The sequence below is a fragment of the Terrapene carolina genome, unplaced genomic scaffold (genome assembly GCF_002925995.2).
Source record: "Terrapene carolina triunguis isolate 2854851 unplaced genomic scaffold, T_m_triunguis-2.0 Scaffold89, whole genome shotgun sequence".
In the NCBI taxonomy this organism is placed as follows: domain Eukaryota; kingdom Metazoa; phylum Chordata; order Testudines; family Emydidae; genus Terrapene; species Terrapene triunguis.
This window is the reverse complement of record NW_020664440.1, coordinates 5,813,079-5,839,676: the sequence shown is the minus strand read 5'-3', so window position 1 is coordinate 5,839,676 and position 26,598 is coordinate 5,813,079. Positions and strand designations below refer to the sequence as shown.

General features: G+C 46.8%; 1 protein-coding gene across 1 annotated transcript in view; it reads left to right on the top strand.

Annotated features, from left to right (window-relative positions):
- The first annotated feature begins 10,056 nt into the window (after positions 1–10,056).
- LRIG1 (leucine rich repeats and immunoglobulin like domains 1) overlaps positions 10,057–26,598 on the top strand; it is a 132,938-nt gene continuing 116,396 nt past the window's right edge. The window contains exon 1 of the mRNA XM_024211419.3: positions 10,057–10,704. Within this exon, the coding sequence (XP_024067187.2) occupies positions 10,499–10,704 (206 nt within the window). The 5' untranslated portion in view covers positions 10,057–10,498. The remainder of the gene's footprint in view (positions 10,705–26,598) is intronic.

Below are 26,598 nucleotides of genomic sequence, written 5' to 3'. Positions count from 1 at the left end.
GGGGCATGGTGGGACAGCTTATGACAGGCAGCAACAGTCAGTGTAAGCAATGCAGTGTCTACACCAGGGGTGGCCAACCTGAGCTGGAGAAGGAGCCAGAATTTACCAACGTACATTGCCAAAGAGCCACAGTAATATGTCAGCAGCTCCCATCAGCTCCAGCCCCCAGCGCCTCCCGCCCGCCAGCAGCCCCACCAGTCAGCGCCTCAGCGTAATCAGCTGTTTCACATGCGCAGGAGGCTCTGTGGGGGAGAGGGAGGAGCGAGGGCATGGCAGGCTTGGGGAAGGGGCGGGGGGCTTGAGGGGAAGGTGTGGAGTGGGGGCAGGGCCTGGGGCAGAGCAGGGGGTTGAGCAGTGAGCACCCCCTGGCACACTGGAAAGTTAGCATCTGTAGCTCCAGCCCCGGAGTCGGTGCCTATACAAGGAGCCGCATATTAACCTCTGAAGAGCTGCATGCGGCTCCGGAGCCACAGGTTGGCCACCCTGGTCTACACTGACACTGCATCGACCTAACTACAGCAATTTAAGCTTTATGCCTCTCGTGGGGGTGGAGTTATTAAGTCGGGGTAGTGGGTGAATTACATCTGTGGGAGCTGCATTTTAGTGTAGACACTTAGGCTATGTCTACACTAGAAACTTCAAAGCGCTGCCGCGGGCTCGCCCAGCGCTCCTGGTAATCCACCTCCATGAGGGGAATAGCGCCGAGTGCAGCTCCCAGCGCTTGGAGCCTGTCCACACTAGCGCTTTAAAGTGCTCAACTTGCTGCGCTCGGGGGTGTGTGTGTGTCATTTTTCACACACCCCCCCTCCAAGCCAGCAAGTTAGAGTGCTATAAAATGTAAGTGTTGACAAGCCCTTACAGAGTTTGGGCCGTGTAAGCTGCTTTATGTCAGCCTAACTCTGTAGTGTAGACCAGGGCTTAGTTAACGCGAATTAGGTACCTTTTAATTCACACCTACAGCATCCACGTGGGAGAATTACAGCACCACACGCTAGTGGCAGTAAACTCCTATAATCTGAACTGCCGGGCCCTCTAGACAAGTCCTAAATTAGGTACCCTACATCAGAATTTAAAGCCAGGATTTTCAAATTGGTGAGTAATTTTGGGTGCTCAGCATGTTAAAACAGCCTGATTTTCAAAAGTGCTGAGTAAGCACCCTCCGAGCATTATCCTTCTTTAAAAAGAGTCTCACCTTGGGTAACAAAAACCCACAAGTCACTTAAAAATGCAGGCCTAGAAGCTTAACTTTACGCTCCTGTTTTTTAAAATCTCTGATTGTATTTTTGCACAATCTCAGTATTCGTTGTAATGAATCTACTCTACTCTCCCTTTTCCAGATTCTCTGGCAGGATCTGTGTGATATGCACTGCTTGCTTTTAACTCAAAGAAAAGTACCTGCAAATGATTAGAGAGGACTAAAACCACAATCTCCTCCCCCACCCCTTTTCTCCAGCACTCACGTTTTGCATGAAACCAGACCCACCCCTGCTTTGGTTTGCATAACAAAAGCCTAGCCAACAAGGTTTTATCTAAACAAAAGCCCCTGTCTAGAAATAATGCCTATTGATTCCTCCCAGAGAGATTTAGGGTCTAGTCCACACAATAAATGCAGTGTCTGCAATGAAAGGTCAGCTCGGCATCAAAGCCCGAAAACAAAAAACCCTCACTCTGCAGCAGTGAGTTGTGTGTGAAGCTGTCTTATGGGAGGACAAGAGGCAGCTTGGTCCAAGAAAATACGGTTAGAAGCCAAAAACTCTTGAGGTCTTCCCCTGATGGTGTGACATAGGGCAAGTCACTTCGCTGCTCTCTGACTCAGTTTCCCCATCTCTAAACCAGGGATCAGACTTCCCTGTTAGCAGTCAAAGCTTTGTGCAATTAGTGTACCAATGAGCACCCTACACTGGGTCAGATCAAAGGTCCATATAACCCAGTATCTTGTCTTCTGACAGTGGCCAATGTCAGGTGCTTCAGAGGGAATGAACAGAACAAGTAATCATCAAGTGATCCATCCCGTCGCCTATTCCCAGCTTGGAGTCATAGACTTTAAGGTCAGAAGGGACCATTATGATCTTCTAGTCTGACCTCCTGCACAACGCAGGCCACAGAATCTCACCCATCCACTCCTGTAATAAACCCCTAACCTATGTCTGAGCTACTGAAGTCCTCAAATCATGGTTTAAAGCTTCTGGTACCATCCCTGCCCATGCTGGCTAATAGCCATTAATGGACCTATCCTCCATGAATTTATCTGGTTCTTTTGTGAACCATGTTATAGTCTTGGCCTTCACAACATCCTCCGGCAAAGAGTTCTGCAGGTTGACTGTGCATTGTGTGATGAAATACTTCCTATTGTTTGTTTTAAACCTGCTGCCTATTAATTTCATTAGGTGACCCCAAGCTCTTGTGTTATGAGGAGGAGTCAACACCTCCTTACCCCAGCATCCTAGTAGCCCCTAGTAACCCACCCCGCCCAAGAGTTACTGCAGAGTATGGTCCCACTTACAGGGCAGGATTTGCTGGCGGCCCAGCACCATAGGCTACAAAAAATAGCTGTGTGCATGGGACTTGGGAACCATCTTCCCCCTCCCAGTGGGCAGCCTGGTGTGCAGGGGATTGTCAGTATTCATGCCACTTCCACCTCAACACCATTGTGTCATTGAAGGGAGAGAGGAAAAGCTACCCTTTGGATCCCACCTACAGCCCCTTTCCTGCTCTCCTTGGCTAGCTTTTAGAATGAAGCTACGAGCGATACACGAACAAACAGTTGTGCTGCCACTATTTTAATTAAGGGATCAATCCCACCTCCCATATCCCAGCTGGAAGTGCCCTCTAAGGAAGAAGGGAGGGGAACCAAAGAAATTTAGCCATTAGTTCTCCCAGGTAACCTCACTTGGCAAATAGAGCCCATCTCAGCCTGCAGTCAGTCCACAAAGGCAGATGCCATGCAGAGCTCCACAGGCATCTGGCTGCAGTGATCTGGTTGCAGAACGGGAGCCATATCAAGCTGCACAGGGCTGGAAATACTTATACTTTGTTCCTAGCACGCACACACAATGGCCAGAATTGTCAAGTGCTGAGCCCCCACTGCTGGGTCCAGTTTGTCCAAAGGGCCCAGCTCCTACATAGGCGCTGAATAAGTGGCCAGGCTTCAAGATGGCTCCGCGCCCTGCACACTCAGCTCTTTCGAAAACACTGCTCCAGTGGTGGTTACGGAGCACCTGAAAACTCTGGGACTCAGAGCCTAGCCTAGGGTTTATATTCTCCAAAGTGGGGACAAAAGCCTGGAGGGATATCTCCCCAGTAGAATCTATTTTGAAAAATCAACGTGATTTGGTGCAGCTGGGTCCATTCCAAAAGGCCAAAGGTTTGCTCTTCAGAAGCTTTTTGATGCAATAGTATTTCCTCTCTGACAGGGATGGGAGAGGAGTCTAGAGCAGGGGTGGCCAACCTGTGGCTCCGGAGCCACATGCGGCTCTTCAGAAGTTACTATGCAGCTCCTTGTATAGGCACCGACACCGGGGCTGGAGCTACAGGCACCAACTTTCCAATGTGCCGGGGGTGCTCACTGCTCAATCCCTGGCTCTGCCCCAGGCCCTGCCCCCACTCCACCCCTTCCCGCCCCCTCCCCTGAGCCTGCCGTGCCCTCGCTCCTTCTCCCTCCCCCCCAGAGCCTCCTGCATGCCTCAAAACAGCTGATCGAGAGGTGCAGGGAGGGAGGGGGAGGCACTGATTGGCAGGGGTGCCAGTGGGCAGGAGGCACTGGGAGTGTGTGTGGGGGGAAGCTGATGTGGGGCTGCTGATGTGTTACTGTGGCTCTTTGGCAATGTACATTGGTAAATTCTGGCTCCTTCTCCGCCTCAGGTTGGCCACCCCTGGTCTAGAGAAAGGGGAACTCCACCTGAGTCATAGATAACACATTTCCCTTCAGTCTGGTGTCAGAATTTTAAACTAGAGGCTGCCAATGAATCACCAACTAGTACATCCCTGTACTACAGCCACTGTGATATTGACTCAGAGGCAGGGAAGAGCTCTTCCCTCGCTGGGACATGAACAGTCTCCACGGTGCTATACTTTGTCTAATGTCGCATTCGACAGCTTAAGAAATCAGGGCTCTCCTCTTCAGATTTTCTGGTCCCTGTTCCCTTTTACGCCTCTCTCTCTGGATGTCCCTTTGGCAGGTAGACATTCAGTACCCCATTGATCTTTGAGAACAAAGTACACAAGGGATATGTGACACCAGTCCTTTCCAGCCCCAACATTTGTTTACTGTCAATGATATATTGGCCCAATAAAGAGATCATGTTACCTACTTCAGCAGAGTCTGTGGATGGGCTCTTCACTCTCCCGGGGGCAAATAACCTTCATCCAAATCAGAAAACAAGAGGCTTGGTTTCTCCTCCAAGGTCCCATAATAAGACTGACCCTCCCAGTGCTTGGACCCAAAGACTCTTCCTGAGATAAGTCCAATCTTTTCTATAAACTAGCTACTCCTTTTCCAGCAGTACCAAGCTAGTAGATTAAATTACCCCAGATGCAGCTGACCCCAGGCACTTAACCCCTTCTTTTCTGGTTCCAATCCCCTACAAACACAATAGTTGAAACAGGATTGGGCTTTTTTCGGGGGGTCGGGCGGCTCTACATCCCGGTTGTCCTGGAGGACACTGCAGCACAAGATCACCGACTGTTTGTGGAAGGTGCTATGTTAGCAGTGTGTAACACTAACATTAGTCTTTGATCTTAGCTCCAAGGAGCCGGGAAGTGTATGCAAGTATTCATTGCTCAGTTTTAACAGCAAGGAATCAGTGCATTTCACTGAATCGCAAGTGAGGATAAACATGTCAAGAAGAGTCAGCTGATATTCTTAAATGCTCTACAGAGTCTTAGGTTTTTGAAAAAAACAAAACCCATCATCCAAATGTGTTCTAGTGCACTGTAAGAGCATGCTCGAGTACCATAGCAATGAGTGTGGTCAGGGCCGGCTCCAGGCACCAGCCCACCAAGCTGGTGCTTGGGGCGGCACCTGGAGGGGGGCGGCGCGGCGCTCCGGCCCCCGGGGAGAGCGGGGCCATGGCCGGGCTCCCCGCCCTCCCCCCTGCGCTCTGGCTGCCGGGGGAAGAGCGGGCTTGCCGCCCTCCCCCCGGAGCTCTGGCCGCCCTCCCCCCCCCACGGGGGGGGGAGGGCGGCTGGAGGCTTTTTTGCCTTGGGCGGCAAAAAAGCCAGAGCCGGCCCTGAGTGTGGTATAAGAATCTGAACAGTCTATTTATCTAATCCTGATGCCTTCATGATAAAATACATGCAGGTTTCTCTCAGATGGGATCAGGGTCTGTATCTTTCCACTTTCAGGTGCACATAAATGTAAGTCTTTGAAGCTGCATAGACTCCAGAGGGGTGGTCAGAAATATCATAGGATTACAGAATACTGGACACAAATGTGGTTACTGCATGCAGTCAGCAGGAGGGCAAGAATTTCCACTTGTATTCTACCTCCGCACCAGAATCCAAAAAGAAGCTCTTCCATAGAGCGTTCTGGATTGGGATTTAGGGCCATTAATTGTATATTTATGTGCCTATGCCCCCTGCCAAGAAATGGGCTAGGCAGACAGCTTACGATTGCAGTGAGCTGGAGTTTGGAGGAGGAGAAGCTGCTACAAGAATACACCATTGTAATACTTTTGAAGTGTATTCACACCTCTGTTTAGGGAACCACTCCAAGAACTAAGGTCATTCGTGTAGACTGGATACCAAAAATGGAGAGGATGGTTTATTAGTGGTGTAACAGTGGTATGGTAGAACAATGGGTATCTCTCCCAGAAGATCAAGGGTTTCAGCAGATATCTGAAATACAGATTTCTGTCCATTTCTCTCTGTGGCCCAGTGCATGGTGTCAGATAAAATGCACCTGTACAAGTGGAGAAACGCAGCAGGTGGAAATAGGCTACATTAAGGGAAAATTTGAAAGAAATCAGTGGAAACAAAAAGGCAGGAGAAGAGGAACAATGACTTACTGGCTGGCCTCATGTTCCATATACCAGAGAACACCCTCGAACACTTTCCCACACACCAGCCATGTATAGCATTGACTAGCATCACTAAGTCCCATGATGGAGAAGAAGAGTGGTCTAGTGGCTAAGGCATTGGGCTAGGACTCAAGGAGATCTGTGTTCAGTTCCCAAGATCTGTAGGGTCCTAAGCAAGTATCTTGAGGCCTTGTATTCAAGAGTTAATTGAAATTGCAGTGCTCAGAACCTCGGGGGGGAAGGGGGACACCTAGCCTTTAACATCAGTACCTCAGTTCTTCTCCTGAGAAATATAGATTATAATGCTTCCTCTCCCCCACCCTTTGTCTCTAAGAAATTTGAGGGAGGGACCATCTTTTACTATATCTCTGTATAGCACCAAGCATAATAGGGCCCTGATCTCCCTGGAGATATCTAGGGACTACTGTGATACATATAAAAATGGACAGTATTTGTGGCACTAATTCCATCCTGCTGTAGCAATTTATGCCAATTATGTGACACCCCCCTTCTAAGACTGCTATTCCATATTGCTAGAAGATTGTAAAAAAAGTAAGATAAAAAAAATATAAAGTAAGTTTATATTTCCACTACAAGTGGCAGACTCTGTTATGTCCCTTTGACAGCAGGGACTATAGCATTTCTCCAATATACAAAAGAGAAGTTACAGCAGAAGTTCACCTGTGATAATTCCTAGACTGATCTGACTGGGTAAGTGGACCTGGGGCAGATTCCAGCCCCACAGTTCTTTTCACAGAGGACAAGAGACACTTGCTTGGTACATGAAAGGAAAAATAAAACCTCTTTTGGGCCAAATGCTTGGTATTTTATTTTAAAAGTCAATGCAAAAACTTCATTAAAGTACTCTGCTTCTCAGGCTGCTTCTGCAGCATAGCACCAAATGATAAATGACCCAACCAAACTACATACAGTTAGCAGTTCCCCTTCAAGAACAGATTTTCCTCTATGCAGTAGCAGCAATAACAATCTCATTAACCACCACTGCCCCTTATAGGTACTGCAGCAAACTGGCTACAGGTGCCCTGACCTCTTCCCTTGAGCTCTGAAAAGATTCCTTTGGGTCCAAGTGTCCCTCTACCATGTAGATGAATGTAGGTAAAACAAGAAGAATGATCCTGCACCCATTGAAGTAAATGACAAAGTGCTCGTTGACTTTAATGATGCAGCATTAGATGCCAAGAAAACTGAGAGTCCCTAAGATCTATATCAGCTGTCACCGGGTCTAAACTTTGTAGATAATATTAGGTGCATTTTCATGATGACATGTGAACACCAGTGCTAATGGAAGGGCGTGTTCATGTTTTCCCCTCTAATGTCTGAAAAGTAAACATGAAAAATGGAAATTTTATTTTGAAAATTAAGAAAAACAACCACCATTTTATTCTTATTATTATGATACCAAGTCCCACTTCTTGCTCCCACTCAAATCAGCGTGAATGTTTTCTTGGGGCCTGATTTTCAGAAGGGCTGAGTACTCACAGCGCCAGCTAAAACCAGTGAGAGTTGCAGTTGCTGAACACTTGTGAAAATCAGACCCTTCATGTCTGAACATGCAGCAGCTATACTAACAAATGAACAAGTTTGAAAAAGAGTGAATTTCTGTGTAGACGTGACTCCTAGAGGTGATGGTTTAAAGCTCTCTACCTGGATCTTCTAACTTATTGTACAGAAATGTGACAACTGCACAATGCCTCATTATTTCAGTTCCATGGGACACTTGGAGAAACGGTATGTGTAAGCTGCAAAACCAGGGCAGACAAAGATGATGGAGCCCTTGCCACAAACAAAAGACTCCCCTCTGGTTAGCAGCCAAAGGTTCCTAATTCTGATAGGGCAGGAATACAGCGTGGTACCTTTTCACAAGGGCAAAACCAGAGAATTTGCTGTTAGTTTTGGCCAGGAAACATCTGTGACTGTGTGTGGGCCACAGGTAAAATAACAGTACCAAAAAGAGATTGCTTGATTGGTAGCCAACGTCTTGACATAGAATGGAATTGCTTGACATTGCACCTATAAGCCATCCAAGCCTCTGTTAGCAGAGCACAGACATGTCTAAGTGAGAAAAGTGTATGTTTGCCTTTCGAGTCTATCAGCTGTTAGCATGTTGTCATTTAGCCTCATATAATCCTCCCCTGAGTGTCGACATCACTGTTCTCTCCAAGTACACTCAGACCAATCAGCAAGATGTTGTCAGTTTGGGCAAACTTCCATAAATGGGTATGGAGAGTAGACATGACTTCATGCTCCTTACTAGACTGGGGACATTGCCAAAACACTGAATCCCCTTTCTACTGACACAGTGGAGAGAGATTTTCAGATCTTGACTCATATGCTTTGCACTTCATGGCAAGCAAACCACAGACATCTGTGGTGACTTTGTGGCCAAAGCCGCAGAGTTCTGAGATTTTGTTGAATAAGGCTGTTAGCAGATTTGCAATCACACACAAATTCTTTTTCCGCAGACCTGCTGTTTCCTCAAAATAAGATGAAGCTAGAACAGCAACATTTCAAGTGGCAGCATTTTTATGTGTCCGGGGCAACCTTTATGAACAAATCTGAATAAAGAATTTTGCCACTATTTTATGTTAAAAAAACAAGAACAGGTGTCTCTTAGAAGATAAACCGAGCATTTAAACTTTATGTCGGTATAGTGCCCAATCCCATTAAGTCAATGGGGCTCTGTTCCAGCAATGCTGCAACTGACTGCAAGTTCAAGGGGCTGCCCATGCAGAGCTGACTGCAGGACTGGGCCATGGAAATTTTGTTGGAGTCAGTGGAAGCAGAATCAGGCCCATACTAGTTGCGTCTCTTCCTAAAGATAAATTCATCCCTTCACACAGATCTAGCTGCAGGATCAGGGCCCATGTGAGTGGTTATACAGTGTACCCTCATAGCCCGAGTACTGCCTTCCAACTAAACAGTGTATGGGCCTGATCCAAAGTCAACTGGAGTGTTTCTGTTGACTTTAATGAGCTTTGGTCAGGCCTTAGATGCATGTGTGGAAGTGTATTGCTGCTTTTATCAACTTTTCTGTAACATTTTTGTAACAACTGTCTAATGGGTCATGATTTGACTAATTTTGGAATGCAGGCTCTTTGGAGCATATCATCCATTAGGCATGGACTCCCCTAACTGTCTGTATCCATCTGTTGTCTCTTGTATTATACCCAGATCATAAACTCTTAGGGTAGGGATCATATTTTTAGTGTATGTTTTTATATTACCCACATGCAAATAGTAGGCATAGCAAAAAATAAAAATAAAAATAAAAATGTTAAAGCTGCCCTCCTTCTCCAATTATTGCCTTTAGAGTTCAGCACTGGTTTAGGAAGAAGATAATTCTTTCCTCTGCTCTTCTCTGTACAATGGGGATTATAATACTTACCCAAATTTGCAAGGCACTTTTGATGCCTATGCTAAAACAAGTGCTATATATGTGCAAAATATATAGTATAATTAATTAATTGTAATTATGTCTATTGGTTATATTAGATTGGAGATAAACTCAGGATTCCCTATGTTGGTTTTTGACAAACTTGGATAGTTGAGTTTGGGCTTTGCAAAACCACAGTTGGTTGGGGGCCTGGTTCTCTTTCACTTTACGATACTAAAGTAGTGAGAAAGGTGTCCTGAAAGAAAGAATCCGGCCACCCCTTCTCTCAGCTTCCCCTTTAAGAAGCGGTGCTAGCCGTGGGAGTCTCCCGTCCAGCTTTCACACCTGGGGTGGGAAAGGGAGGCGGGACCTCTCCCCTCTGATGGACGGGCCGCCAACATCAATGGAACGTTGTGTAGCCGAACCGGGGGGGCGGCTGTCCAATCCCGCCGCGCGCGGGCACGCTCTAGAACGCCGGGCGGCCAATGGGAGCGGAGCGACAGGCGGGGTGGGGGTGGCGGCGAAAGGGGAATGTTGCGATGTCGCCAACGTGGGCTTGAGGCGAGAGCGGCGCTCGGGGGCCGGGAAAGCGATCGCGGCGGCGGCGGCGGCGGGGGGCTCGGGCGGCAGCGGCCCGGGGATCGGCGCGGCTGGCAGGGCTCGTCCCCGGCCCGGGGCCGGCAGGAAGGGGGCCCGGGCGGCTCTTTAGCGGGGAGCACGTCGGTGCCTTGATTTCCCCAGCCCCGCCTGGGCAGCGGAGCCGGACTCTGCCATGCAAACGCCCCGGGGGGCGGCAGGGCGCTGACCGGCGCCGTCCCGGGGGCTGCCGTGACTCCACGCGCGGGGGATGCACGCGTGGCCAGTCCGTAGCAGCGACTCCCGGTCCCCCCCGGCAGGACCTGCGCAGCGCAGAGGCGAGTCGGCAATGGTGCAACTGGTGGCGCGGGGAGCCTAGCGCCGGGGCCCGCCCATCCCGGACCGGTTGCTGGACGCGCCCCGCTTAGCGCTGCCTGGGACTGGCCTGGCCGCCGCCTGGTTTCGTGCCGCTCGCTCCGCTTTGGCCCCCCCCGGGGGGCAGGGGAACAAAATGGCGCGGCCGGTCGTGGGGGCCCCGCGGCTGCGCTCCGCTCCTTGTTTGACTTTCCTCTTGATGGCCCTGATGCGCCCCGGGTCCGGGTCCGGGTCCGAGCTGCGCTGCGCCTCCAGCTGCGCTTGCACCGGGGAGTTGCTGGACTGCAGCCACCGGGGGCTGACTGAGCTCCCCAGCGACCTCCCCACCTGGCCCGTCTATGTGTAAGTCCAGCGATCTCCCCGGCGTGGGAGCTGTCCTCACCTCTCAAGCTTCCCTGGTTCCTCTATTATTTTTGGGGGGGGGGGAGAGGGAAGGGAGGGTCAAATGTTCTCTCTCTTTCTGCCGTGCCTAAGGTGCCTCCCTCCCCCGTGTTCCTGCTCCTTTGCCTGGTCAGTAAGTGATGAATTCATGGGCTCTCCTTTTTCCTTCGGGGGACGGTCCTGCAAAATCAGTGGGAGTCTTGCCATGGACTTCAGCGGGAAGCAGGATCGGGCCCGATCCTGCAAAATGCTGAGCCCCTCTCGAGAACCCAATAGGAGTTGAGGGTTTGGGGACCTGTACGTAGGTCCTCAGCAAATCACAGGATCCAGTCCTTCAAGTGTCCTAGTTCATAGCCTCCTCTTCCCACCCCACCCCCCATCCTTGAGGCCCTCAACCTGCAAACAGTTATACAGGTGCTTTATTGTTTGTAAGTCTATTGAAGTCCAGGCTTGAGGTTAAGCACATACTGCAGGATCAGTGTATTAGTTTGGTGCTCGGTGCTGTTTTTGGTTTAGAAAGAAGAAGTGAGGTTTTTACTCACGAAAGCTTATGCCCAAATAAATCTGTTAGTCTTTAAGGTGCTGCCAGACTCCTTGTTGTTTTTGTGCTGTTTTTGTGCCAGCGATGAATAATAATAATCTTAGAGTTTGCTGTCAGCCATTGACTGTGGCCACTTTTCCCTATCTAGTCATTCTAGTTGTTGTGGGCAGCGTAGTATTTGTAGCTCTGTTAGTCCCAGGATATTAGAGAGACAAGGTGGGTGAGGTAATATCTTTTATTGGACTAACTTCTGTTGGTGATACAGAGCTCTGTGTGGTTCGAAAGCTCGTGTCTCTCACACACAAGTTGGTCCAACAAATTGTAGTTGTTAGGTATTTTACTTTGAGAATCTGCAACATTTCAACTGCTGATTTTACAGTTGCTTAAGGCCTGGAAAAAACTTCCTTAGTTAACAGTATTCCTTTTAGTTGATGTGCTTATTTTGCTGCATTGTTACTAGACCGGCTTGTGAAAAAGACAGACTGTGTACTCCCTTTGTGTTAAAAACTCTTAGGCATTCCTACAAAGAGTGTTCAAAAACTGGTCAGCGGTGTTTCCTACACATAGGAGTGTGAAGGTGTTAAAGATAAGAGTGACTGTTGTAAAAATGACACAGCACTATCAAGGCAAAGTAGAATAGGGTTTGCACAGGGTAGTTTAGTTATTAAAGACTTTGCACTGTATGAAAGGTATAGCAATAATATGACTAGGCCATATGGTCTTGAACTCATTGAATTTTTTTTAACTGTTAGTTTAGTATGCTGGATTTAAAAAAAAAAAAAATCTTTTTCTTCCAGTTTAATGACACAGGCCTCTTCCTACCATACACATTTAAAATTGGCTCTTGTGCTTTTTTGCTGCATAGTGTGAAGTTACTATACAGATCTCATGTTTCTCCCTAATTCAAATTGAAAATTGAACAGAGGGATGGAGACAAAGAAAAAGTTGCTGTTTAGTTCTCTGTTTTACAGTGTGCCTGGATAAGAAGTAAAATTCTTCTCAATCTGAACTGCTCCCTCTTCATGTTTTTGTAGCTATAGTTTTAATACTGGATGGAAAAGGTAGGTGAGAGGAATTTTTTTTTAAACACTATGACCTGGTGCAGATGAAGGCCAAATTTTCTAACTTGGGTTCTAAACCTAGGGCCTGAATCCATATTTGGGCACCTCAACGAATGGCCTGATTTTCAAAAGTGCTGAACACCTACAGCTCACCTCACTGTTTCAGAAAATCAGTCCACTTACTGGTGTGTGCATACATGGATCTACGTGCCTGAGTTCAAGTATTCAGATTAGGAAATTTTGGCTGAAGCTGTTACACTTTAACACTCAACCATTAGATATTTTTAATTGGAAACAAAGTTTCAGGATATAAAAATCACTTTTGTGTATTGGTGGGGGGAGGGGGTGGATACATTGCTTTACTAGAGTTCTAGAGTACCTGTTTTTTATGTTGATTTCAAGTACAACTTGGAAGTTATGTCATGTTAACTTGAAATCAGAATTCTGCTTCTCTCTCTCTCTCAAATCAATCTAGAAGGTTAATGCTTCAGATAATCTGTTATTGGCATATCAACTATATTTACAGTGGAAGAGAGAACAGGTGACAGATAATATGGTGTGTCTGAGTTTTTACTGAAATAGTACTTAAAAGTAAAAAAATGAGTGAAGAATGATATTTCAAATTGGAATAGGTGCCATTTCTTTGCAGCTTATTTTGTAATTTTAGCAATGTCATTATTAACTATCTTAAATCTGAAATGATTAAAAGTACAGGAAACCTAAGGGGAAAATTGGGGTCAACTTTGAAAATTTATTCATTTCATTTGGCTATCAGAATGCAGAAGAACCTAAAGTGTGTTTGTATATACTTACATAAATAAATATCCTTAATTGTTACCTAACCTTTCTGTAATGAAGACTAGGGAGGAGGGGGAGAAAGAGAACCTTGATGCTTCTGTCATTGGGGCTTTTAGGTATCTGAATAGGTGTGTAAATTGTTGAATATATAATACTTCTGGTTATGTAGATATACTGTACATCTACCAGGAAAGAAAATGGTCATTGACGTTTTTGTGGCGATCATTCAATTTGTTCTGAAGTAGAATTATTTTGTTAAAGGTTTGTTATCATTATGCACTTTTGGCTATAGTCAAAGTACCTGTTTTATATGAGATTATTGGGAGTTATTCTCAGTTACCCTGGTCTTACTGAGTGCAGAACTTGGCCTTTTATTTTCAAAAGCAAAATAACTCCTCATGTACACCTGTTATTTGGTGTGCAGTTGTATTGCGAAGCGTTCTCAATTCAGCCGAAAGTGATTACGATAGTTTCTAATCTCCTGAGCATAATTTCAGAATCCCCATGTTTCTTTTTAAACAAGACAGTGACTTGTCCACATAAAAAGTGTATTAATAACTCAGTTTAATTGAATTTACTAGTCTGTTTTTACAGACATGCTAATGCCCAGGAGTGTCATTCATATGGAACAGATTTTTGTGTGTTTTGAGTTCAGTTTAAATTTTATTGGTGAAGTAATCACATACATAAATCTACTGCTACAGATCTGTGGGTTGTTGATCTTTTAACCATTTACACAAAATCTGATTTGTCAGTTCAGCTAATTCTTTGCTAAATTCCACTTTATAAATTCTAAATTAACCAATGATTTTTGTATTTAATAACATATCATTTTTTCTTTTTTGCTGCCCCATAAACTATGAAAAAGCAGCCAAAGAAGCTGAGAAACTTAAATGCTTTGCTCTAAAAGTTACTTGGTTTCTAAGTAAAAGAATTACATTTATTTACTTATCTAGATTTGTAACAAAACAAAGCCACCTTTCTTCTCTTTTATGATTTCTATGATAGGTGCTACTACCATAATACAAATAAACAATAATGAAAGCTCGGTCCTAAAGTGCTAGTTAATTATCAACTGGTATTTAATCTATATTTGATTTCTTCTTTAAAATAGCACTGAATGTTGGAAACAGTAATTGTATCATATACAAATGTAATCCCTCATTTCATTTTAACACTTAAAAAAAAACATTAAGGGGGGGGAAGATTTTAAAAAAGCATCTAAGAGATTTAGGAGCACAAATCCTATGGACTTTCAATGGGGCTTGGGCTCTTAAATCCATGTAGGTACCTTCGGAGATATCCTTCTACAAGCTTACTCTTTAATTAGTGCCCTTGTGGCTAAACAATCCTTGGAGTTCATTTTCACTGCATTACAGATAGATTTATAACAGTTTAAACAAATAACCTGTCAGGGTTGGCTTGCGATAGTTTTGAAACCAACTTTATTAAGTTGTATATTTGCTCAACAGGACTGTCAGTACTGGGAAAATGCATTGGCATCGTTTGAAGGTGCTATTGTTGTTTTTGTTGCCTTTAGCTACTATAGTATTAAGAGTTTTTGTTCAAAAACAATAACTGATTTGAAGAAGAGTAATAAACGGTGGCCACTTATTATTAATGTAATATGGTACAGATAAGTGTGTAAAAAAATGGGCAGTGACATTTTGTACACTCGTACATATGAAAGGACCATGTTCTTTCTCACCACAGTTTTGAGCTTCTAACTGGGAACAGCAATTGAGCCCAAGAGTAAGCTGAAACAGTTCAGCATAACCCCTGCAGTCTGTTTAATAAACCACATCAGTGAGCCACCAGGCAAACCTTGCAATTAACCAGTTGCAGCTCTGAAAAGTTCAGCAGCTCTGGAAGGAGCTGAAAAAAAATCTCAATCCACTGAGTGATCGATTGATATCTCCCTTACCAGTGTCTTGCTTTGAAGCCTCTCGAGCTGGTTAGACATCAAAAGATGTGAAATAAGTCTGAAGTCTGACTTCCATTAGAATATTATCCGTGGCACAAACTTCAGTGCCAGGCTTAGGAAGAAAATGCTTCGTGCTCAGAAATGCCAGGTGCAGAGCTCTGAGAACATCAAAATGACTTTGGCGATCAAGCAAAGCGTTATGGCCATTAAAACAAAGCGCTCTCCCTTTTTCTTAAAGAAGTTGATTAAATTTTGTTCATAGATGAGTAAAAGATAATTTTTCTCCTATTGAGGGGTGATGTTTTGGTCCTGGTTCTTATTTACAGTAGGGCTCTGAGAATGTAAAGGTGCCTTTTAGAGTGTGTGTGTAAATTGCTGCCAGATTGGTTTAAAGGGGTCCTGAGAGTAAATGCAAATCTATCTATCTATCTAAGTTGAAATATTGTCACATTTATGACAAACATCAATGATTACTTTTAATAACTTTGTTTTCTTAATTCCCTGGTTAGTTACTGCCCTGTTCAGAGACACCCACCATTCTTTTCCCAGTTGAATATGGAGTAACTCCAATAATTCCAGTGAATTTACTCCATTACATGGAAGCAGAATTTGGTCCTTTGGTTTATTACTCCTGGGTGAATTCTTCACCAAAATATTAAACATTCTGTGCACAATATTTTAAAATTCTACATATTTTATTTGTCAAAATAACACAACAGGATCATGCCAGTTTCCATTATTTTGGTAATTTATTTCACAATACCTGTCAGCAAGTATGTCTGTAACAATACAGACAGACACTAAAAAGATTCAGGAAATGTTTTTGACAAATAGATTCCGTATTAGGCATATTGATACATAACTTTGAGTAATAATTCTTTTAAATTACAATACAGAACCATATTTCCTGCACCCCTCAGAAGCAGTGCAAGGGCTTTGTGGGAGTCAGGGTAATAGAGGAGCTGAGGGAGAGGGAAGTAATTGCTGGGAAGGAGCTTGGAAGTGAACCTGGAGGGTTATTGGGTGGGGGTGGGAGAAGTATGGAACAGGTTGTTTTTGAGGGAAGGGATTGTTAAGGAGTTGGAGAGCCTCCCCCATGCAGACCCTGTCTGACCCCTAGCTTCTCCCATTGTCAGGCACATCTGCCCCTGTCCCATGTGTCTCTGCACCCCACTCAGCCACCCTCACCCACCCGTCCCCATGTCATTCTGCATTTCTTTGGTGTTCCTGCACCCCATTTCCATTCAGCCCCTCCCCCGGTCTGCCCCCCATTAGCCCCTCTGAGCCCCAGTCTGTGTGACACCCCCCCCGCAGTCCTGTGTGTCCTGCTCTGTCTGTCCTGTCCTTCCCCCGCCCCCATCTGACCTGCAGGCAAGTCGCTGTGAGAAAAGCAGCCTCTGCTCTCTCCGTATCAGCTGCTCACTGCTAAGGTGAGCTGGCTGTTCTGGCACCAGCTCACCTTACACAGCAGCCCCTGGTGGGCAAAAGGCATAACTGCAGTGCCTCCCCAGCAGAATGTATTTTTTGTGGTGGGGGGAAAAAAATCTTCAGGGGACATGAATTCTGCGCATGTGCAGTGGCGCAGAATCCCCCCAGGGGTAGTTTATAGGACAGAATATAATAGTCCAGACTTTGTAGTTTATTGAGCCGTTACAACTATATCAATATGTACGTGATCTAGCACACAGTCTCATGCAGTTTCTTGAGTGTTTAAAAAAACACCACCACCTTTTTATCTCTTCTGTCTGAAATGTGTCAGGGTAACATTATGGTTGTGGTGCAAAGAATGAAATTCAACTTTACAATTGTGCACTTATGCCTGGGTATCCAGGTGTGCATGAATGTTTCATGGATCGCAAGGGCAGAGCATTAGGGGGTGTCAGTTCTGTTGACATCCGTGGAGCTATGACCGTTTACACTAGTTGAAGATCTACTGCCCATGAATTTCAGGAGTTTAAAAACCCAGATTACATAACTGCATATTTTTATTCCGGTCCAAATTTTCACAGGTTTTTTAAAATGTTCAGATTTTGACCAGCTCTACTGAGGCAAGTATATTTTGATCAGTCATGTAATGATGTGTCTAGGTTTCAAAGGAACTGTATGGCTCATTTTGGAGCCTTTTATCTCATAGTGTAGCCAAGGATGATCGTAACACAAGTGATGTATCTGCTTAGGAGCCTAAATCTCATTGAAAATCAATGGGACTTAAGTGACCCAGCCATTTAGGCAGCTAGGGCCAGATTTTTAAAGGCATTAGGTTCCTAAAGATGCAGATAAGTGTTTAGTGGGATTTTCAAAAATGCCTGGCTGCCTGAAATCAAATGTGCTCAAGCATTTGCATATCTTACAGCATGGAGTAATCCCGTTCAAGTCAATAGGCTCTTAAGCACATGTAGTCCTTGTTGAATTGGGCCTTGATATGGGTGGATCCTGAGCTACCTTTTTGAATTCCTCGCTGCAGGTTGTCCTTGAAGGAGATTGGTGCTGGGTGTGGAAAAACTGCTCTGCCATTGCCTGTGTGGTACTTGCTTTCTGGACTTCAGTTGCTCTCAACTAAAATTCTGTCTCCTTTGGAAATGTCAGGAGAGGTGGGGGGGAGGGGAAGAGTTTGTGCTGCTGATTTGACCAAGGGAGAAGAGAAAGATCCTGGCAATTCTTGCCTCCTGTGTCTGACTCCTGTCCTTGCTGAAATAATGGAGCAAAGATTAAGAAAATCTGAGAGCTCAGCCCTTATGCAGCTGTATGGGGTCAGGGTAGGCCGTAAGAAACTCTGTCTCCCCCGCTCCCTCCCTTTGTGTAAATCATCCAGAATTGCAGCTTTGGGGTGTGTGGGAATAACTATCTTCTGGGAGCAGAGGGATGGGGAGTAGGGGCACCTATAATATAAACCAGTGGGGAATATGCTGCATCCCTTAACAAATTGCCTGGGGCAGAATGCTCCACGCTGGGCAGTGTTCACTGACCCCAGTGCAGGCCGGTGGCTAAATTCCACAGTTATGGTCCTAACCGTTCTGGAGAACGAAGGAACTGTAATCAATATACAGCATGGGTTTGTAATGAATAGATCTTACCAGAAAATCTCGATTGACTTTTTTTAACAGAAGTACAAACTCCAGTTGATGAAAGGAATGTGGCAAGACTATGCAGACTCCGATTTGAATAAAGCATCTAGTTCCCCTGAAATAGTTTACTCAGAAATTTTAACCTCTAAAGGACGGTATTCTCCACTGACTAGCCATTTTGTGTGTGGGATGTTAAGACTATTGCAGATGAGATCTGCGTGTTTGCAATTTTCATGACAGTCCCTGTGTTGTGGAATGCCTCTAGCCTAATCCATTCTGTCCATCAGTGTCCTACAGACTTTGTTTTATAGATGTCACTGCTGCTTCGGTGGTACAGGCCCACTAGAATAACGGAATGACTATCTTAACCAGACTTTCAAAACAATTCCTCCTCTCCCGCCGGTAGGTGGATACTTCTGATGCACAACAAAGAAAAACACTTTAAAATTATAGATCTAACCCCCTCGAAAGTTGGGGTTGGCAGTGGAAACCCTTTTATGAGCTTAACTGTATTTAGACTAGTGTGATTAGAAGGCTCTGTAATCATTTTTGTTTTAATGACCAGTCTCACTGTTCATTTGACTGTGTGTGTTGTCTTTTGGATTCATTGACCACACTCAGCATGCTTTGGACGGATTTTGCTATTACGGAGAGACCATGCTTAGCATGAGCCTGCTGCTGGTTCTGTAGAGCTTTCATAGAATATCAGGGTTGGAAGGGACCTCAGGAGGTCATCTAGTCCAACCCCCTGCTCAAAGCAGGACCAATCCCTAGACAGATTTTTGCCCCAAATCCCTAAATGGCCCCCTCGAGGATTGAACTCCCAATCCTGAGTTTAGCAGGCCAATGCTCAAACCACTGAGCTATCTTTTCCCTGAAGGGCTTAATGCCTACCCTGCACCAGTAAGTGGGATAGAAAGCAGTTTAAACTCAGTAATACTAGGTTTGGATGTGCATGGGGAGGGATGTAATATTTTATATATGACACTAGGAACAAAGCCTAATGACTGGAACACAGCTATTAAAGGGTAATTCTAATCCCAGCTATTGAAGATGTCTCCAGCAAATGCTCTTTTAAATCTATTCAAGTCAAAGGACTTTAGGACCCTGTGAGAAATGCCCAGAGTACTCCTCCCTCTTTCTGCGAAACTTCATGGCCTTTAATCACTCTGGGCTTTTCCTCTCCACAGCCACTGCAATTCAAAAGGCAAGAGTCCCGTACAAAGGGAGCCAGAGCTCAATGGGCTGTGTTAATATTCAGTGCCGTTTACAATGGGTGCAGTTTGAAAGGGGGAGAATGAATGGTTTGGGAGATGAGAGGAAGAGGGACTAAGGAAAAATTCCCAGAGCAGGGAAACAAGCATCCCAGTGGCCCCTGGAGAAGTGAATCCGCTGTCAGTTGTTCTCAGAAAAAATATATAATTTTCTTAGCTTGTGCAAACTGTTCTAAGGTTCTGCATCTGGAAAACTGCTGCTTAATCTCAGATGAGTTATTGCTAGAATGACTGAACAGGGAGCAAATCTGGAGGTATGTTGCTGTCTTTCTTAGCCTCATGGAAACAAGAGGGGAAAACCATATGCCCTGGTGATTTGTATCGATTGGGATCTTGGGCACCAATTCAGCAAAGCACTTCAGCACATGTTTAACTGTAAGGAAGTGAGTAAAATCCCATCCCTATTCCGGAAGGCATTTAAGCACGTGCTTAAATCCCATAAGAGGCATTTATGGCAGCTGTGGATTTCTGAATGCAGCTATGCCCTTTTCCCTGGACCATGCCTTTCCCTCTCACCCCCCAATATGCCACTGTCCCTGGTAGCAGATTAATTTGGTTTCCAGCTGCTTTGTACCCAGGTGGGGTAGATGATCTTTATTGACGTCCTGGTTCATTTCCTGGGTAGTAGTGAAGAGGACTAAGGGCTTGTCTTCACTGCAGAGTTGACTTGAGAGATAACTTGAGCGGTTCCTGAAACTTGGGTCAGGTTTACCACCAAACCTCTTAACTCCAGCGTGCTGGTGCTTTTAACGTGAACTAGGTGACCTATCGGGGGGATATAAACTACAGTGTGAGCTAGCACAACTGGTCAGCTGTTTACGCAATCGCTCTGCAGTGCCAGTGCTGTTTGGCAGCATGGCCGCCCTCACACAAGGCCAACCCAAGATGGAGCGTAGCCAAATTGGGCTAACTGCAGTGAAGCCCTAGCCTGAGGGAAGTTCACCCTTCTTATTTATCAACCTGATAGGAATGGGGTAGAGAAGACTATTAGCACCTGGCTGGAAATAAGAGGAGGGATTTCATTCTGGCCTTATCTACACTGGCAAGTTTCTGCGAAATAAAGCCGCTTTCTGTGTGGTAACTCCCGAGGTGTACACACAGCCAAGTCACTTAGTGCGCAGAAACTGCGCAGTTGCAGCGCTGTAAAAAAAAAACACTCCGAGAGGCGTACAGCTGTCTGCGCCGTGGCAACAGCGCCACGGTGCCAGTGTAGACACCCTGGTCGATTACAGCTCTGTGATTGGTCTCTGGGAGGTGTCCTACAATGCCTGGTCTCGCCTCTCTGGTCATCGGTTTGAACTCTACTGCCCTGCCCTTAAGTGACCAACCGTCATCCCCACCCCTTACATTCCTTGGGAATCTTGAAAGTCCCCTTCCTGTTTGCTCGGTAATGCATGCAGTGGTCTCAGCGCATCTTTCCAGGTGGCCACACCTGCTCCATGCACCAGGCAATCCCCCACTTGGAGCAATGCCAAGCTGCTGGACTTCATCAGCATTTGGGGAGAGGAGGCTGTCCAGTCCCAGTTGCACTCCAGCCATAGGAATTATGATACCTACGGACAGATTTCACGATATGTGACAGAAAGGTGCCATGACCGGGACACACTGCAGTGCAGGGTCAAAGTGAAGGAGCCGCGGAACGCCTACCACAAGGCACGGGAGGGAATCTGCTACTCCGGTGCTGTGCCCACGAGCTGCCGGTTCTACAAAGAGCTGGATGCGATATTCGGTGGTGACCCCACCTCCACTGCAAAGGCCACTGTGGATACTTCGGTGGCTTGCATGCCAGTTAAGACTGGACCGAGCCAGGAGGAGGAAATCTTGGACGAGGATGGGGAGAGGGAGGGGGACCCAGAGGCAGAGGATGGACTTGGAGGTCAGAGCTGCATGCAGCCAGGAGCTCTTCTCTACCCCGGAGAAGGCTAGCCAGTCGCAGCTGTTGGATCTTGGCGAAGCGCAAACAGGAGAGGAGGCCCCTGGTAAATGGCTTTGATTTTGGAAATCTCTGAAGTGAGTTGTTGGGGGCAGGAGGGTTGCAGAAAGCAGGCTTGTGTATGTATGATACGTGTACCACCAAATGTCTAGTCTGAGTGGCGGAACAGGGTGTGATTACTCCCTCACTTCCCGGGAATCTGCCTGAGAGATCTCCACGAAACTCTCATGGAGATATTGGGCAATCCGCTGCCACAGGTTCTTTGGCAGAGCTGCTTTGTTTCTTGCCGCATTAAGGGTAACTTCCCCGCACCACTCTGCTGTCACTGGTGGGTGGCGGGGGGGAACCATTGCTGTACACAGGCGAGTTGCATAAGGGCCAGGGCGGAAGCCTCAGTCTTGGAGAAGACACAGCCTCTGGAAAATGTGGGGATAGGAACGATTATAAGCGCCCCCCCCACAGTGCTGGCTCTCCCCAGGAGCCACGTGCCCAGTGTACAGTATGGTCCTGGAACACTGATTTCCCCTGCCCTTGGGGTTACTCACCATTTTGGGGGTTTTGTGGCACATGTGCTTGCCTGGGGTCAGCCAGTTAGTGACAGGTATGTGAATCGGTGGTCTGTGTGTTGCAAACAATACTGCTTCTGTAAAATGTTGCATTTTGGCTTCACAGATATGACCTTGGGAGCCCAGCCTCCCTCTTTGTTATCGCCAGCTGAAAGGCTGCGCAGAATTAGAAAGCGACCACGAAGAACTAAAGAGGACTTTTTCTGCGTGAGGTCACGATGCACTCCGCGGCCGAAAAACAAGAATTGAAGGAGTGGTGGGACAGCGAGAAGAGGGACCAGAAGGAGAACGCGGCATAGGGTGACCAGACGTCCCAATATTTCCTTGTTTGTCCCGCGTCCCAACCAATGTTAGGTCGGGACACTGGACAAACAAGCAAATACTCCGGAGCCCGGAAGTGCTCGCACCCCCCCAACGGGGGAGAACAGCCACCGCCTGGCCCCGCGGGCCGCCCCCCTACTCTCCCTATCGCCCGACTGAGTCTTGCCTGCACTTGGGGCCAGGCAGGACTCTCACTCACCCCGGCCCCGTGCTTCCCCTGCGTCTCCCAGGCCTCCCTCCAGTGCTTGTGGAGGAAGGGGGGGGGGAGGTTTGCCCTGCCCCCTCCCTCCACCCCCCCCCCCAACCCGCATCCTGATATTTGATTTGGGTGATCTGGTCACCCTAACGCGGCACACCAGAACAAAGCCGCGGAGCGGCTCTTAAACGTTATGGAGCACCAAGCGGACACGTTCCCGGCAATACTAGCACTGCAAACCGAGCAGCTCTGCGTCTGCCCTCCCCTGTAGCTGCTGTCACAAAAATTTTTTCCATGCGCCCCACAGATGCCGCCAACACGCTCTTAACAACCTCTTGGCTCCAGTCTGTATCTGCTGCGTTCCACTCCCGCCTTGTCACAGTCCAGCCTTGCGGACTCCCAGTACCCCCTGCACTCAACACCCGTCCCTCTGCTGTTTAGCCTTGCTGAAGTACAGAACCCACTGCACTGTACTCCAAAGGAGAAGGTTGGATATGATACCTGGACATACACAAATCTTTAACGGTCCTGGGACCCCCTCCTCCTCCTCGAACCCTCCCTTCCCCCATCCCCCTCAGTGCTGATGTGTTTTTGTTTGTTTGTCTCTCTCCTCTGGTTGTTCTTTTTTAATAAAAGAATTGTGTTGGTTTGAAAGCAATCTTTATTCTATTAATTGAAAATAAACAGAGCCCTTTAAAGCAATAGGCAATTTTCTTAAACCTTCATAGTACATCGTCTGCACCAATCACAATCACCTCCTAGCATTACAAGCATTGCACTCCTGAGCATAGCAACAAATATTAGCGGCTTTCAGCTTCAACTTGCTGCCTCACGGCATCCCTGATCTTTACGGCCCTGTGCTGCGCCCTTCTAATAGCCCTGGTCTCTGGCTGTTCAAATTCAGCTTCCAGGCGCTGAACCTCAGCGGTCCAGCCCTGAGTGAAGCTTTTACCCTTCCCTTCACAAATATTATGGAGTGTACAGCACATGGCTATAAGCATAGGAATATTGTCATTGGCTAGGTCCAGCCTCCCATATAGGCAGCACCAGCGGGCCTTTAAACAGCCGAAAGTACACTCAACAGTCATTCTGCACTTGCTCAGCCTGTTGTTGAACTGCTCCTTGCTGCTGTCAAGGTGCCCCATGTATGGTTTTATAAGCCATGGCATTAAGGGGTACGTGGGGTCTCCCAGGATCACAATTGGCATTTCGACATCCCCGAAGGTGATCTTCTGGTCCGAGAAGAAAGTCCCTGCTTGCAGCTTCCTGAACAGGCCAATGTTCCGAAAGATGTGAGAGTTATGCACCTTTCCGGACCAGCCTGTGTTAATGTCTGTGAAACGCCCACGATGATCCACAAGTGTCTGGAGAACCATTGAGAAATACCCCATGCGATTAATGTACTCGGTGGCTAGGTGGTCTGGTGCCAGAATTGGAGCATGCATGCCATCTATCACCCCTCCACAGTTAGGAAAGCCCATTTGTGCAAAGCCATCCACCGTGTCCTGCATGTTGCCCAGAGTCACAGTCTTTTGGAGCAGGCTGCAATTAATGACCCTGCACACTTCTGTCAACACGAGGTCAACGCTCGACTTTCCCACTCTGATGTGGTTGGCTACTCCAGACTGCTACCAATTGGTCGCCAGCTTCCACAGTGTAATCGCCACGCACTTCTCCAATGGCAGGGCAGCTCTCATTCTCGTGTCCTTGGGCCGCAGGGCTGGGGTGAGCTCATCGCACATCCCTTGAATGTGGCTGTCCTCATCCGAAAGTTCTGCAGCCACTGCTCATCATCCCAGACGTGCATGACGATGTGATCCCACCACTCACTGCCTGTTTCCCAAGCCCAAAAGCGGCATACCTCTGGGAATGCCACAAGCAATCTTGTGTCATAGCGAGTACGCGGGGCGAGATCAATGTCGCCCTCCTCTTGCCTTTGCGGTTTAAGGAATAACTCCACTGCCATTCGTGACGTGTTACAGAGAGTGAAGAGGCAGAGCACACAGTACACAAACCGTTGAAAGAGGATGACAAATGCGGGCAGAAGCACAGGGATTGCTGAGATGTGAAGCAAAGCATCACAGGGAAGTGGGGCAGGATGCCCCGCAACCCCCTCCACCTTCCCATAACTCTTGGCGGCAGAAGAGGAAGAGATGCTCTGTGCGATAGCTGCCTAGAGTGCACCGCTCCGAATACCGTTGCAAGTGTGAACACGCCATTGTGCAGGCAGCTGACAGTGTGAACACACAACAGTGGTGTCCCTTCAGTGCTCTCTGAGTGGCGCTGTAACTCTGCCAGTGTAGATATACCCTTAGTGTCACTTTTAAAGTGTGACTGAACTGTAAATACACCGCATGCTACTCAGTTTTCATGGGAGTTTGGTTTCATACTATAAACTGGATGTAGCATCTGGGCTACACTGTGGCCTTAGTGATGACATCATTTTCCTTCTCCTATGCCTGCACTCTTTCTCCCCTTAAAATCCAGCTGTTACACAAAATGTATCTCTATGAAAGGCTCCTCTCCAAATCGGGGGAAAGGGGGGTGGAAATAAAATAGTCAGTGTCCTGCTCGTGATTACATATAAAACAAGGAAGAAACATTTCACGAAGGGCTCAGATCTTGGAGGTCTATCCAGACTAATGAAATGCACTGAGGCTATTTCAGAGGCATGTAGCCTCACATATCCAGGGGCAAACTGCTTCTATTGTGCCAAAGTGTTTCAGGTGACTAGGGGCTTAAGAAATATGCTTTGGAAAGGGGCAAGATTTCTCCCTGCCTTTAAAGATGGAGCTGCTGTGTAGCTGTTACTTCAGCCTAAGGACTTTGCAGCCTTGCTGCTTCCCCAGACTCCTGTAATGGTGGCTTCTCCTTCCCTAATCTGGAGTGTACATTTGCACAGGGGTCCCCTGTACATGCACAGCTGGGGTTGCACTCCCTCCTTCATAGCCTGCCTTGCCCTCTCTCCTTAACCAGCAATACTGCACAATCCAGCTGTGGGTGAAAGGGCAGAATTTGCTCCTGAATGCAGCTCTGTAGATTGGATTGTGCATTCTTTATGCATCCAGATCTCCTACTGAGGTCAGTGGGAGTTTTAGGTGCAAAAGGAATGCAAGATCAGGCAATAAGTATTTACACCAGCAGCAAATTTATATACAGTAGAAGTTTTTGAATTCACATTCCTGACGGGCAGATCCATTCCGAAATTACTGAATTTTACAGGTTGGCAAGTGACCAAACAAACAGAAAAGCAAGAAGAATGTCATACGTCTTCCTTTGTCATGACTCCTCTCTTAGTAGTTCCCATTATTAAGTCATCCTGCTGAGGGTTAACTGAAGTCTGCATTGCAGTTTGAGCATATCAAGTCCTTCGCCCAAGACTCTTCCAGCTTTGGAGCTGTATGTGATGTGTTATGTGTGATGGGTTCCCTCCAGAGTTCTGCCTGGAACTGGGGGACCACTGAGCCCACTGACCCACCAGCCTGGACTCCCTCTCACACTGTACTGCTGTGATAAGCTGTAAAGCCCTCCAGCCTGCACTTACACCAGCATGCATACAGGTAGGGACACACCCAGCTGCAGTTACAAGCAGGCTCTCTGACCAGCCCCTGCATGGGAAGAAAGGCTTCTCCCAGCTCTTCAGGCACACACCACCTCTGGAGTATAAACTCAGAATTATACCATCTTGCACTGCATAGGGAACTGTACAGTGTAAGCTCATAAAATTTGCCCCCTCCCTCAATGTGGAGAGGAATATGCAACAGCCTTCTGCCCCTGAGTTATGATTCCCACACACTTCACTCCATCCCACTGGTTTAGATAAAGCAAAACCAAGTTTATTAACTACAGAAGATAGATTTTAAGTGATTACAAGTGGTAACAAACAGATCAAAGCAGATTACCTAGCAAATAAACAAAAAATGCAAACTAAGCTTAATATGCTAAATAGATTGGATATGAATAACAGATTCTCACCCTAAGGGATGATCCAAGCAGGCTGTATATTCTTAAGGGGCGTCCCAAGATGGAGCCTAGAGACTCGTGGTCTCATCACATGTCCTTGTGGAGTCATAGCAGCCATTCTCAGGAAGGCTCCCTAGGTGGGAGATAAGCTTCTCCTAAGGCCTGTTGTGTTTTTCTAATAGCCCACTGCTGTGACTAGGCCTTTCCCTACCC